Here is a 15,297-nt window from a genome sequence, read left to right as displayed (position 1 = left end):
TTTATGGCCAGTTGGACTAAGCTGGTTAACAAATGTCTAATAATAATAATAATAATAAAATGTGTTCCAGATCTATTGTACATCAGTTTGTATAACAGACATGCAGACTGCTGTACATTACTGTTTAGTATTAACATAACAGAACAATTATCAATGTGGTTAATGAAGAAGTCAAGGCATAAAACATTTTCAATTACAATTCTTTATACCAATTAAAATAAGAAGAAATTATTTATTTTGAGTGCATGCATGTGCCCCCATATTTACACCTATATTTTCATATCAGCACTCTGTGTAGTCATTTCAGTTATAAATATTCTGCCTCAGACTTAGGAATAATTAATGTTGCACAGTGGAAAATACAAAAGCTACATCCCCTCAGTGGGTTCAGTAGCTACACATAAGCAAAAATCAAAGGGGCTGCCAAGTATATCTAAAAGGCCACCATATTTAATTGCCACTAAAAGTTCATACAAAATTAAAATAATCTCCTTCAGAAATCCAACATATTTCAAAACTTAAAATAGACATGCCTTTCATTTGTTTGTGCTCCACCTTCAGTACCAAGCTGTACCGCCACCACTGCTATGACTAAACTATGAATTACCCATCACGCCCTACCAAAATAATTTGTCTCAATAATTCTTTCTGGGATCTCCAGTAATTAGAGTAACATAAACTTGTGCTTGCAGAACAACTGTTTCATAAGTGACACTGATGGTTTTCAACAATTCTGCTACAGTCTGCATGTGATTGACAGCCTTACTAACATTTGTATTTGAATTGTTCCCAAACAGAAACATTACAATCTCTTTACTGCTTCGCTGCAGATCAGAAACTCTCAGTGACATAATTGGAGATACTTCCCATATTGAGGTAATGGTAGCAACTGCACTGGTCAGATCAGCTTTTGAAAATAAAACTGCAATGATCGAACTACATGGTGAGCCATAAATTCCCATAGTGACCTCACTAAAATCTTTTGCAATCATGGACTTTTCTTTTAAAGAAATCCCTTCCAAGCTAAGCTTTTCATATGACTGTTGATTAATATTTTTTCGAATGTGTTTGTCTATGCCTGATGTGATTTCATGTATCTTTGCTATTGCAATGATAACTTTTTCACAGTTGTCTTTAATTCCCTTAGATTCATCAAGGACAATCTCTCTGAAGTTTTCATTCAGGTGCTCATTCACAATTCTGGTTGCTTTGTTTGTAACAGTCACACAGGTGTGTAAGGAGTTATAGACAATCTGACTAGCACGGATCAGCCTTTCTTTCTCGTCATCATCTCCAAAGATTGCTGTCAGTATCTTCTTCCTGGTTCTCTGAGAAAAAAGAATCACAGACATACAAATGTCAGAAGAGCAAAGCATTACATGTATTTGGGAAAGTCTAAATAATTTTAAATCAAGAAAAAATAAGTTTTCTTTTATTTCCCTTGTACTGTCATAAAATGCAAAACAGCCATATATTTTAAAGGTATGATTTAATTAAGCCCAATGAAGAAATATAAAAATTGCATGTGAGGTGTACAAAGAAAGGTAGAAGAACAAATATTTGTGAAATAAAAACCTGAACAAATACAAAATACATTGTACTGTAGAGCAAATTATGGTATTTATTTTTATTTCATAGGTTATGGTACCTTGTCTTAAATTTTAGACAAATGTACTTCCATACGAGACAGAAGTCAATTGACGGTATTTAACTAGTGTCCATATTACATTATCGGATGATTAAAAGAGCAAACGCTCTTTAATTGTACCGAAAATGTCGAAAAAAATAAAATGCGAACACACAGAACAGCAAATTTTTTTCCCATGTTTTTTACCCATGGAATACCTAGAGCTTTAACATACATTTACCTCTGGACTAATCAAACTCGGGTCATAACCAGGGATCTATCCCTCTATGTCACCAGAGTGGCCTCTGGAAAACTAGTATGTTTTTCTCATTATGGTTTTATCTGTGGAGTACCAAAAGCTTAAATGTGGATTTATTTCCAGAATACCTAAAACCTAGGTCTAAATAAAGTCAAAGTAAATGTTATTGTCATTTAGAACTACACATGTAGCCTAATTGAAATTTTGTGCATCAGATCAGTTCTTGAGATTACAAAGGAAAGTGCTTCTGAAGTGGCTGCATTGGTGCAGTGGTTAGCATGGTCACCTAACAGCAAGAGGTTTTTTTGGTTCGATTCTCAGCTGGAGCACCTTCTGTGTGGATTCTGCATGTCCTCCCTGCAGTCGAGTGAGCTTTAAAGACATGCAGGTAGGTGTATGAGTGTGTGTGCACCTTCTGTGACAGTTAGGTGCTGGGCTGGCAACTCTACAATGTTAAAACTCCACTGCCAATCTATAGTGGACAGGCGATCTGCTGTGGTGACTCCTAACCATGAAAAACTAAAAGACATTGCTTTTGTTATAAAGGAAAGTGAAACAACACATAGAAGTAGAAGAGTAAACATAACTAACAAATAGAATATTACTCCCAATACATGCAAGAAAGAGCAGAGACATTAACTAACACATATATGAAAAGAATACCCTCCCGAGTTAAATTAACTACCCTATTTAAAGTAATACAAAACACACTACAGATTTAACAATGCCCAAGTTATTTGTTGAATATTGCACTTGAGTGGGTTAAATAAAACTGACTATGGATATAATAAATAAATATTGCACTTACTTCATAGGTGTGTACTAGGCTAATGGCCCTAGAGCCTTTACAAGCCTAGCCCCAAAAGAAAATTGCCCAGGCATCGTGCCACCCAATGTTAATTCACAGTGCCCCCCTATCCAACAGGGCAACTGGAATGATCCCCAGACTGAACTTTCTGTTATCCATCCACTTGTCGATATTTCACTTGAAGAGGGCCACTGAGGTGCTCTGCTTGACATGTATGGGAAGCTTATTCCAGAGTATGGGCAGTCTTTGGGAGATGAACCTGTCTCTGCAGCATGTTCTGTTAATTGTGGTAATGAGGTTGTGATCTCTGGAGCGTGTGGCATGGGGGGATTGGGATTTCTTTAGATGTAGCATTTCAACTAGGGCTGGGTCAAACATGGCTTTGTAAGTCAAGCAGAGATCACCTCTAAGTAGAGGATAAGAGACTGAGAACAGCTGAAGTTTTGAGAGTCTGTCCATGTAGGACATGTGTTTTAGGTCTAGGATCCTTTTCGTGAGGTACTTTTGTGGCCTCTCCAGCTGGTGTCAGATTGATGTCTGGTCAGGTACATGCCAAACGGGGCATTATATTTGATGATTGGTCTAATGAGGGATGAGTAGAGAGGGATGATGACCTCTTTCTTCCAGGATGTGAAACCTTTGGTTATAAGATGTGCCACATAGAAGGACTTTCTGACCACAGTGGCAATGTGGTGGTCAAAGGTGAAGTGCCTGTCGACTTGGGTGGCCAGATCTCTTGTGGTTCCTTCAGTGTTCAGTGGGCTCCCATCAACGTGGTAATTTGTGGGAACTGAGTTTTTTCCAAAGGGGATGATAACGCCTTTTTTGGCATTAAGCTTCAGGCCATGGTTCCGACATCAGTCATTGATCTCAGAGAGGCCCTTTTGTAGGATGTCTGCATCACTTGGCGAGTTGATAATGACTCCTAGCTTGCAGTCATCAGTGAAGTTGGTCAGACAAAGTCCATCTGTGTTGGCCTGGACTTTTGAGAAGTAGATGTCAAACAGGAGAGGGCCTAGGACCAAGCCCTGTGGGACTCCACTCGTGACTGTTGACAGTCTGACTTGGAATCTGCAACTTTCACTCTGTGTGTCCTGTCTGTGAGCTAATTTGCAACCCACCTAGCGATGTAAGGATTGATGCTTAGTCTGATGAGTTTATCAATGATACCTGAGTGGGGAATGGTATCAAAGGCCTTGGCCAAGTCAAGGTAGGCTGTATACACTGCCTTACCCTCATCCATAGCCTTGGTGACTGCCCTGAAGAAGTCAACCAGGTTCAGCAGGCAGGATCTCTCCTTGACAAAGCCAAACTGTATGGGGTCAAGAGTTGGAAGATTGCCTATATTTTTGTTAAGCAGGTCCATGATGATGCGCTCCATAGCTGTGCATACCAGACTCATCAGGATAATGGGGTGATAGTTCCCAGGGTCTTAATTGCTCCCCCTTTATGGAGCTGGATGACTGTAGCAGTGTGCCATTCATTAGCGACATAGCCTGAGGTAAGTCTGTGATTGAACAGGTCACACAGTTGTGGTGCCAGTTCATTTTGTAGCTCATGTAGGATGCAGCCAGGGATATTATCAGGTCCCATGGACACTGTATTCTTGGCTTTGGACAATGCAGCTTTTACCTGTGCCACAGAAATGGTGGGCACCAGGCTTTCTTCTGGTATTGTGATAGGGCCCTGAGGGGGTGGGTAAAGTTGGCAGTGAATCTGTTGGCTCAGTATAGGAGGTGCCATTGTGCAATAACTCAGAACAAATCTGGGTATTGCCTTTGAGGTTTTAATATAGCTATAGAAGGCTTTGTGGTTGTTTTTGGTGTCAGCTGCAATTCTGCCCCCATAGCTGGCTTTAGAGGATTTGATAAGGGATCTCAGCTTATTGTTGAGACTGATAAGGGAGATTTTCCAGTCTTGTGATTTCATTTTTTTCTGCAACAGTTTCTTCCTTCTGTTGTAGAGTTTATTGATGGCTGGGGACCACCAGAGTGTCCTCCTTTTTTTTGGAGGACAGCGTCTTACTTCTATTTGGTATGGCAAGGTCCATGCATTTGTGTACATGCTCATACTGTGCATTGGTGTATGATTCAGCAGTCATGCAGCTATTTTCCATTGGCATGGGTACTGAGAAGTTAGCCACCTCTGTTTTTAGGAGCTCAAGTCAGCTTTAGAGAAGTTTTTCAGGGCAGTCACCTTAGTGGGAGGTGTAAGTAAGATGGAAATTTCCATAGTGATTAGTCTGTGTTCAGATTTAACCACTGAGGAATTGACTATAGGTGTGGAGCAATGGTCTCCCATGTTGGTGATAAACAGTTTGAGGTTGTTGCTTCCTTTAGTGGGGGTCAGAATGAGCTGGTCCAGGGCACTGGAACTGATAAATTCCAGAAAGTGTTGGGCCTTAATATTCTCCATTTTGAGGAGAACTTTGAGCGAGTGCATCTTGAGATTTAAACTTCTAGCACTGAGCAGCATGACCCTCAGATTGCATTTGTTTGTAGCTGTTCGGTGGAATTTTGGTCTTTGGAACACTGTCAAAAAAAGGCACTATAGGGGTGGCAAGAGCCTTAGCCAGTACCTGGAATCCCAGGGGTGACAGATGCAGGCCGTCTCTGACAAAGCATCGAGGTCTGTCAATCATGTTGTCCTAGGCAGATACTGGATCCCCTTAGAATGACACCAGAAACTTAGTCAATTGTTGAAGTCAATCATTTTCTGCTTGTACTGTGCTATCATTCTGGGTGATGGTAAAATACTGCTCAGGGCTAGGGTCATGCCTGCCTAGGCCACATAATCCAAGAGTTCCAGGTTCCCTATTAGATGAACGAACACTTTAAATGTTGAGTACGACATGCTCGACGGCTTTTAAGTGGACATTCATCTAAGCAAAACCCCAAAATATCGAAACAAGGAGTTTCAAAAAGTTACAGTTGGTCAGCCATGAGGAAGCCAATGGCTGACATCAGAACGTTCACCCTGTCTTGCCATTCTTACAGTCCTCCACTGTGGTGCAATCTCGACGTTCACCCTTTGTAATGTTATGACAGTCCTCCACTGTGGTGCAGTCTTGGAGTTGGTATATTTAAGTAGGGGTGTGGGGGTGAAGCCCCCTTTATTTTGTTTGTTGATTTGTTTTTGTCTTTTTTTGGGGGGGGGTTGTAATGGTGTACAGTACATTGTAGCTGTCAGCCGTTGGCTTCCTGACAACTGGCACCCAGAAAATTCATACTGTTAACCCTATCCATACTCTCACCATTGATCCTGAGTGCTAGGTGGTTTGTTCTCCTTTTCCTGAAGTCAATGATACTCTCTTGGGTCTTGTTTACATTCAGGTCAGGTTTGTTCCCCTTGAAACAACTGATCAGAGATGCCACCTTCTCTCTGTACACCCTTTCATCCTCCTTTGTGATGAGCCCCATGACTGTGGTGTCATCAGCAAACTTTATGATATGGTTAGACTTGTGCTTAGCATTACAGCTGTGGGTCAGGATGGTGAATAACAGTGGGCTGAGAACACATCCCTGTGTTAATCGTTATGCACTTTGATGTGTTTTTATCCGAACACACCCTCTGTGGTCTCTCAATCAGGAAGTCCAGGATCCAGTTACAAAGATCTCTACTGATTCCTAAATGTGCCAGTTTTTCTAACAGCTGCTGTGGTATCACTGTAATAAATGCAGAGCTGAAGTCTATGAACAGCATCCTCACATAGTGGTCTTTGCCCTCTAAATGCTCACATAGTGGTCTTTGCCCTCTAAATGCTCATGGGAGATGTGTAGTGCTGATATGGAATCAGCTGTTGATCAGTTAGCTCTGTATGCAAACTGCCGATGGTCAAAATCAGGAGGGAGGCATGATGAAAGATGCTTTTTGATCAGTCACTCAAAAAATTTTAAAACAGTGGACATCAGAGCAACTGGTCTGTAGTCATTAGGACTGGAGGGAATTGTTTTCTTACGTTTCCTTGTAGCATGAGGGTGCTTTCACAATGGCTAGGGAGGTGTTAAATATTTCCTTGAGCACTGTGCATAGTTGATTGCACAGCCTTTTAACACCTTGGCCAGTATGTTGTCTGGGCCATCAGCCTTACTGGAGTTCACTCTCCTTAGCTCTCTTCTCACCTCCTCTTTGCTGAGGAGGAGTATTGCATCCTTCTCATCAGTGGGTAGGTTTAGTGCCAACCTGTTGTTTCTTTCCTCAAATCTACCAATGAAGATGTTCAAACTGTCCAGGAATTTGATGCTGTCCTCACACTGTGCTGACCTTATTTTGTAGTCTGTGATCTCCTATATGCCTTTAAATAGTCTACTTGTATTTTTTTATGTCTTCAAAGTGGCTATGCACCTTTCTGCCATAATTCCTCTTAGCTTCCTTTATAGCCCTCCTCAGATTACCTCTTGCTACACTTAGGGCTGCTTTGTTCTTAGGCATGTAAGCTGTGCTTCTCTCCTTTAGAAGCTCATATACCTTAAGGGTGAGCCATGGCTTCTGGTTAGCTCTAAAAGTGATACTCTAGGTATTTGTTACCCCCATCAATGCCATTTTAAATGTATGCCATCACTATCTCAGTGTATTCAGCAATGTTCAGATGCTGATTTACTCCAGCTGCCTCCTTGAATATCCCAGTTAGTTCTTTCGAAGCAGTCTTGGAGGGCCTCCATAGCCCCCTTGAGCCATACCCTGATTTGTTTCTTTGTGGGTTTCTCTCTAACCTGTGCAGGTTTGTAAGCTGGGGATAGCAAGATGGTATAATGGTCAAATATTTGATGAAACTTAACCAGAGTTGCAGTAAGTGAGAATGCAAGAAACTTTGAAATCTCATTTAAGATGGTTTAAGCAGAAGGTATGTTTTGTTTTATTTTTATTAAATATGAACTTTATTATAAAACTTTACACTGTAAAAAATAACTGCACTTAAACTAAAGTTATGTCTCCATTATATTCCATATGCTACATAGGTGAAGAATGTGGGCATATTTTCAGCAATGAATGCCAGACTGCTCTTTTTTCATTTCTGTCTCTCAGCTTGCGAGTTCAAACATTACTGCATTAACTACCTCACCTGGAATGAAATTGACTGTTGCTGTTTTGGTGTTCACCCTGCCTGTACGGGGATGGGGCTTTTACTTTTTTGTTTGAAGAGTGAATTGTTACACTTTCAGAGAATTAGAGACTTGTAGATACTTTAGTGGAAATCAGCACAAATGTATTTTATTTTTATTTTACATTTGTTGACCGGGCTAGTTCCAGCTGGATATATGTCCATTTTCAGTGGAGGCCGGAGAGAAAAAAACTCCATTAAACAAACATATAAAAAAAAGACAAAAGACAACAATATATAATTTGGTACATAAACATTAGTTTTAAATATATATACACAAATATATATATTATATATTTTATAAAAAAAAAATTTTTTTAAATTTTTATCTAGAATAGATAAATAAATAATTTTAGATTTGTAATAAAAAATGTAGTTACAAATAACATATTATTATTAACAAAATTTTTATACACCTAATAATTTATGATGATAAGAGATAAGAAAGAAAAAAAAAAAAAGAAAAAAAAAAAAAAAGATCAGATAGAGTATAGAGAAGAGAGAGGAAGAATAAACACAACATAGTAGATGGATTTTAGGTAGTTATTTCATACATATATGTAGGTATGATATTGTTTGATCATTATATTATATATACTTATCTAAAAAAAAAAAAAAAACTAAAAAATAAATATTAAACTAAAATTATTGAGACAACAACACAAAGATGATAGGCTAGGTGGGTACTAGTCTTAGTATTACTACTTAGTCAGGGAACACAGATTGTGGGTAGTGTAGAGTGTTTTTGAGTTTTTTTGCTTAAGCTTTTAAATAAGCTGACAGAGGATATTGAGGTTAGCTGGCTTGGGAGGATGTTCCAGCTTTTACTGTGTTACTGTATTGGAGAACATTGGTGTTTGTTGTTGATTTTGATATTTTATATCAATATCAAATATAAGAAAGTATGTCATGGCTCTTCAGGAGTGGAGTGTTACTCTCCAGGAAATAAGTGAGGTAACTAATAAATATCTAGTCACCCTCCAGGAACAGATGAATCACACAGCCACAGTACTGATCACCTCAAAGACTACCCTGTCATTAAAGAAACTGACCAGGAATGCTGACATTAAACTGTACCTTTAGTTTTACAGATAAAACACCAAAAAGAATAGGGGTCAATCTAACTTGGCCAAAATGTTATCGCAGTTCATAATGGATGCAGTCAAGGCTTATATGGATGTGGATGGCACTGAGTATATCTTAATATATCTGAATATATATTATATGAACTATTAGATAGGGTGAGTACGTCTTCTAAAACACAAGCCACCACATTCCGTAGTTAGGCACTTACTTAAAATAAAATGGTAAGGGCACAGATGTCTGGCTGTATTCAGATTTTAAACTTTTGGCTAAAACCAGCACCAAACAGTGATAGTAAAACATTACAGCAGTTCATAAACTGTAAAGGTACTCCCCAAGTAATTTACATAAACAGATTTTTAAAGGTTGTCTAAATAGCACTCTTAATTTGGTTGTACTAATTGAAAGGATACTAGCTAATGAGTCACTGTTTAAAATCAAACAATTTACGCTAGTAACTAAAACTGTTAAAATATCGGTGAACACACAAGTAACATCAGCAACTAAAGATGTGGGGGAGGAGAGGACATATTGCAAAAGACTAGTTATTTAGTTATAGGAATGTTTTACCTAAAAACAGATTTTTTTTACTGAAATGCTGATAAAAAAATTGTAAATGTGCCCTTCAAACTGTGATTTCTACAATATGCTGCCAGCAAAAACACACCAGTAGAGTATGATAGATAATTGTTAGACAACATATTTTATACATTTTACCCAAAATTATGCTGTTGGTGCATGGGAAGGAATTAAAAGGACTATTAGATTCATGTTCTGTGAGAACTGTCACATACATTAAGTAACTTAATGTCTGTAAACATAAAACACATAACAAAAGGATGGTGGAAGTAACACACGTTCATGGAGAGGGGAAGGAGCATCTCATATCACAAACTTTGTCAGGTAAAGTATTTCATCTTGTAGCTCGAGTACCTTATTAATACATGATTTCATCATGGGTCAGGACTTCTCTCAGTTTAAGAGACTGTGAAAATTATGAAGGGAGAACAGTCTCTGTGGGCAGAATATACCACTGGTAAAATAGGGGTGAAGGTTTCAGGAGCAGATTATACAATGTTAAGGATATACAGTCCTGAATATACCTTAAGTAAAAATGTTGGGGAGAAGTTACATCAGCCTGAAACAGCGTTCAAAATGGACAGTCCTGAAGGGTATGGGTGTGAGAAAGTCCAAAGGAAGTAAACATTAGCTCTGTCTGGAAGGGATACAAGAACCTGCATGCTAAAAACCTGTCACTAATTCGTATCAGAAAATCTCAGCTGTTAAGCAAATGAAACAAGTTATTGCAGAAACTGTAAAGCAGGCAGTATATGGAGCCCTATCAATGGACGGCAGTCATTAAAGGAATGAAAGCTGTTCATGTGAAACTAGAGACCTATTATGATAAAGTCACAAAGAGATGAATGGGAACCCAAGTGGAGTTCTAGGTTTTCTTCTGTAGTGTCAAACTAGAGGGCTGATCAAAAACAGGGCTCCCGACAGGAGGTACTTTAAAAAAAAAACGGGTATAAGTTGCCCTTTGTAGAAGAAGGACTCTAAGAAGAAAAGCCTACAAGTATTGGTAGATGAAGACATTGCACCCTCTATTTCACATCAACATACTAATGGAAGTGTTCTTGATATGGCAGGCTTGCAGACCAACAGTGAGCATTTGAAGAATTTACAGTGTGTGGATGACAAATTCAGCAGGCTCACAAAGTGCAGCCAGAACAAAAAGAGAAATATGTGAGCAGGTTGGTCCATTTTGCTACCCATAGTTTGATACTTGAGGAATGACATTGTACAGAGCAAACAAAGACAGGGAAGAAATACAGCACGACATGTAAATACCAAAACATTTTATTGAGAAAAGCTTCATTTACAGCAGGTCAATTACATAAATGCTTTTACAGATTAATAATGTGTACTATACAAGTACAAATGAACATCAGCACAGTATAATATACAAAAATATCAACACTAACTGTACTACAGAAAAAAAAACATTGTAGTAGTATAAAATATTTACATTTCTGGTGTGACACACATGATTCAATAGACAAGTAAAAGTGTTTATTTGACAGGGAAATTGAGTGAAAGTCTCACTGGAACATTAATGCAGCATGAGTAAGTAATTTTATTATCCAAAGCAGAAAATTCTAAGGGGAGTTTAGAAAATTAGGTGAACATTTAGATAGAGTGTTATTAGTTAGGGACTGTGAATAATAGATAAAGTTTTGTACTGGATGAAGATCTTCAGTCCATAAATAAGAACAATATAGCAGTGAGATTTAAAATATTTAGTTTTGAGTCCATTCAAGCAGCAGTTGCAGGACCTTCTAGATAAAGCAACACAACATGAATTGATGTTAATAATGGGGGGCCTGAATGCTTATATCAGGGTAGACAGAACAGGACACAAAGACTGCCTAGGGCCACATGGGTGGGGCAACAGGAATAAAGAAGGAGAGGCCATTCTAGAATTCTGTCTGGAAAATGGCTTGATGGTGGCCAAAACACGGTTCAGCAAGACAAAGTGCCACAAGATCACACACAAAAGTAGCCAACATGTGACTTAGGTAGACCCCTTCCTAGTAAGGAAACGACATTGGAGTAGAGTCAGAGACTGCAAAATCAACCCGAGAGAAACAGCTCACCAGTACAAACCACTGGTAGCTAAAATCATGCTGCAAGAAGTGGTCGGAGAAGGCTCAAATGTCAACAGAGACTAGGCTGGACACCTAGAAGTTTCCATTAGAACTAGCTGTGCATTAGGATTCAGCTCTAAGTCCACTGCTGTCTATATTGGTGATCAGGTGATGAACTACATCAGCAAATAGGTTGAAGGGGACAGATAAAGCAAGCTGCTACATACAGATGATGTGGCATTATAAGCAGACTCTGAATAAGAACTTCAGCAAATAATAGGGAGTGGAATGCAAAACTATAGACAAACTGCATGAAAGTCAAAAGAGACAAAATAGTTGCCATGGCAATAAATGGGGAAAATCAGAAGCTAAAATGGAGATACAAGGAGAAATAAAGAAACAAATGAACAGTTTTGTGTATCTGGAAGAGGAGGTTGAGGAGAATGGAAGCCTCCATGAGGAGGTGAGAGCTAGAATCAGAAGGGCTGTGACCAACTGTCACAGAGTGTCAGGAGTATGTATGACAGAAGAATGTCAGTGAAGCTAAAAATGAAGGTGTACAAAACAGTGATTTGACAGGTGCTACTGTATGGTTTGCTCCTTCTCAGGTACATTATTTTCCTGCCTTCCTGCCAGTCACTGCAAGCCTGATCATTTTTTCACAGCAGCTTTGGATTAGTGCTGCTGTTTTGTGAAAGAAATAGCACAGGGACATTGATACTGTCTCTGAATGGGGAGTGTGACTTAGCCTCTCCTAACTAATCTGGATGTGGACCTTTGTGCAGCTTAGCTCTCTTGCAGTGAACAGCACTACCAAGGGCATCTACCAGGATAAGGTCACAACATGCCTACAGATATATACAACACTTAGGACAAGACTGCTGATAACAACAGAGCCTGTCACTATCTGCGGATTAGCACTACTGTTTTGCTTGTACTGAGAGAAGGAGAAAAAGGGCATTGATTCCTAGTTGAATGTAGTTCCAGGACTAGTAATAACCAGATAGAATCATCACTACATTTAATTCTTGGCAGATCTAATTCAGTCTTTTGACTAAGTATTGCAAGATTAGACACCATCTTATCTAACTTAAGAGTTTTTCCCTAAATACTTCATCCATAAACCTGTCGTACCCGCCCTCCAAGTCCTGGATGCTGTGATCAGCCTGTGCCCTCCACTGTCTGGTCACATGGCTCAGCAGTCTGCTATCACTCCATCAGTGGTCGGTCTGATTGGTACAGGTGTTCTAAGACAGTGTAGCACCTACTTAATCCTCACCCACTGGTGAGTGGTTCTTCCAGTGACTAGTACAGCCTTCAATAGATGTAAATATTTAAGAAACATGGAAACAAACCTCTTGTATCAGTCCACTGTCAGTATTCATCATGCATCCACAGCACCGCATCAGTCATAACACATCAGTTAGCCTATAATGTATGCTGAGGCTGAAAACAATAATTTGTTAAAGCTTACTAGAACACACACTAACAGATCTCAGCCTGCAAAACACCAAGCAACAGCTACTTGTTCTCCACTACCACATACTGTAACTCCACACAGGTCAACCAAGGATCACCCGAAAAAAATACAGTTGTGTACACTTACCATAAATGTAGATGTTTGAGTGTATTCACTGTTGCAGTCATTACATTTGGATAATCTGCTGGCAGGTTGCCCTCAGTCAGTCTGATTAACAAAGTCTTGGGTCCTGTGTCAGTTGCTGTCCCTTCTTCCATGATGTCAGGTCGTCAGGGGTATAAAACATGCAGCCGATGCCATTACATCAGTTTTTCCTTGCCCCAGATGTCAGGTGCCCTCCAAATGGGGAGCCAAATATATAAGTAATTAAAAACACCAACATATACCACCAAACAAAAGCAAATACACCAAAAAGGCTTTTAAGCATAGCAAAGGAAAGGAGAGGTATAGTAAGAGAAAAACAGGGGCCTGGAGGGAGGGTAACCAGGACTGCAACAGTGAATACACTCAGACATCTACATTTATGGTAAGTGTACACAACTGTACTATGTTCTTCATGTTTCACTGTTGCAGTCATTACATTTGGGTAGATTCCCAAACCTATGGTTGGGAGGATGGATTTATACAGCATTAGGACAAGCTATAAGGCCCTGCAAAACAGCAGTGGCAAAGCCAGCTCTGGATTTAGAGAAAATTGGTAGGTGATAATGTTTGGTAAAAGTATGAACTGAACTCCAGGTAGCAGCTTAGAGAATATCCCTGGTAGGAACACCTTGTGAAAGGCTGTAGAAGTAGATGCAGCCCTGGTGGAATGAGATCTGATCCCCTGGGGATAGGTTTTCCATGGTGCTTATAGCAGAAATGAATGCAATGGCTTATCCATTTAGAAATGGTTTGTTTTGAAATAGCTTCCCCTCTGCCCCTGCAGCAAATGCTACCAAAAGTTGTTCAGATTTTCTTTGAGATTTAGTCCTTCTAAGTAGAATCTAAGTTGTCTGTGTACATCCAATAAATGCAGAATCCACTCCCCCTTGTTCTGTGGATTGGGAAAGAAAGTTGGCAAATGAATGGACTGATTAAGAGCCACACTGGATACCACCTTGGGCACGAAGGATGGATTTGTCCTGAGTGACACTCTGTCGGCATGAAAGATGATGAAAGGCTCCACTGCCATAAGGGCCTGTAATTCAGATATCCTTCTAGCTGAAGTGATTGCTAAAAGGAAAGCTGTTTTCCAGGAGAGAAATTTTAAATCTGCAGTAACAACTGGTTCAAAAGGAGATAGAGTGAGTTTCTCCAATACAAAGTTAAGGGCCCAGGCAGGGGTTGGGGCTCTCCTGGGAGGTCTCAAGTTTTTGGCCCCATTGAGATACTGCTTTAGCAGAGGATGAGAGAAGAGGGGGGTTCTGTGTTGTATTGAGCTGAAATGGCTGAGGCATGGATTTTTATGGAAGAAAAAGACAGGCCCTTGCGAAAAATCTGAGGTAAATTGAGCGCTGCTGTGCTCATCCCTTGAGACTGATTCCAGGAACAGAATCTTTTCCATTTGTCAGCATAAGATTTTCTAATACTAGGTCTTCTCACCTCCAAAATGACATGCCTCACAGGTTTGCTGAAGGATGCTAAGGGGGAATTTAAATGATAAGCCAAGCTGCAAGATTCAATGATTGGAGATGAGGGTGTAGAATTTGTTTCTCCTGCTGAGACAGTAAGCAAGGTGTCTGAGGCAGGTGTCATGGAGGAATTTATGTTTCCAGGATGTGACCATGCTGACTCCATAAACTTTTTAAGTACCACTGAAGTTTCCTCATATGCAGTCTTGCATATGGAATTAGATGAATGCAGGAGGCCATGAACCCCAAGGCTTGAAGTATTTATCTTGCAAATAGCAAGGTTTTTGTGGCCACCTGTTTGAAGTAAGTCACCAAATGAGTTTGCTTTTCTGGTGTAAGGAAAGCCATTTGGGCAGTTGTACTCAAGATTGCACCCAGGAATGTAATTTTTTGAGAGGGTACCAGTTGTGATTTCTTTTTGTTTATGGTGTACCCTAGACAAGTTAGAACCCTTTTTACAAACGCCAGATGTTTTAGAAGAATGGCCTGGTTTTCTACCTGAATTAGACAATCATCCAGGTATGGATATATTTGAATATTTCTTTGTCTACAAAATGCAATTACTGGAGACAGGCCCTTTGTGAATACCCTGGGTGCAGTAGACAAGCTAAATGGCAGTGCAGAGAACTGATAATGCAAGTAGCCTGCTTTGAAGCATAGGTACCTTCTGCAAGATTC

At 39.6% G+C, this 15,297-nt stretch overlaps 1 protein-coding gene across 2 annotated transcripts in view; it reads right to left on the bottom strand.

The window, feature by feature from the left end:
• Positions 1-212: 212 nt before the first annotated feature.
• The window catches only part of LOC122798809 (single-pass membrane and coiled-coil domain-containing protein 3-like), a 150,969-nt gene continuing 135,884 nt past the window's right edge, over positions 213-15,297 (bottom strand). For both annotated transcript variants that reach the window (XM_044067930.1, XM_044067931.1), the window contains one exon: positions 213-1,328. In XM_044067930.1, the coding sequence (XP_043923865.1) occupies positions 636-1,328 (693 nt within the window). In that variant the 3' untranslated portion in view covers positions 213-635. The remainder of the gene's footprint in view (positions 1,329-15,297) is intronic.

Source organism: Protopterus annectens, chromosome 3.part1, assembly GCF_019279795.1.
Source record: "Protopterus annectens isolate FY-2018-M chromosome 3.part1, PAN1.0, whole genome shotgun sequence".
Lineage (NCBI taxonomy): Eukaryota > Metazoa > Chordata > Ceratodontiformes > Protopteridae > Protopterus > Protopterus annectens.
The sequence above is the reverse complement of the archived record's forward strand: the minus strand, read 5'-3'. Positions and strand labels throughout refer to the sequence as shown.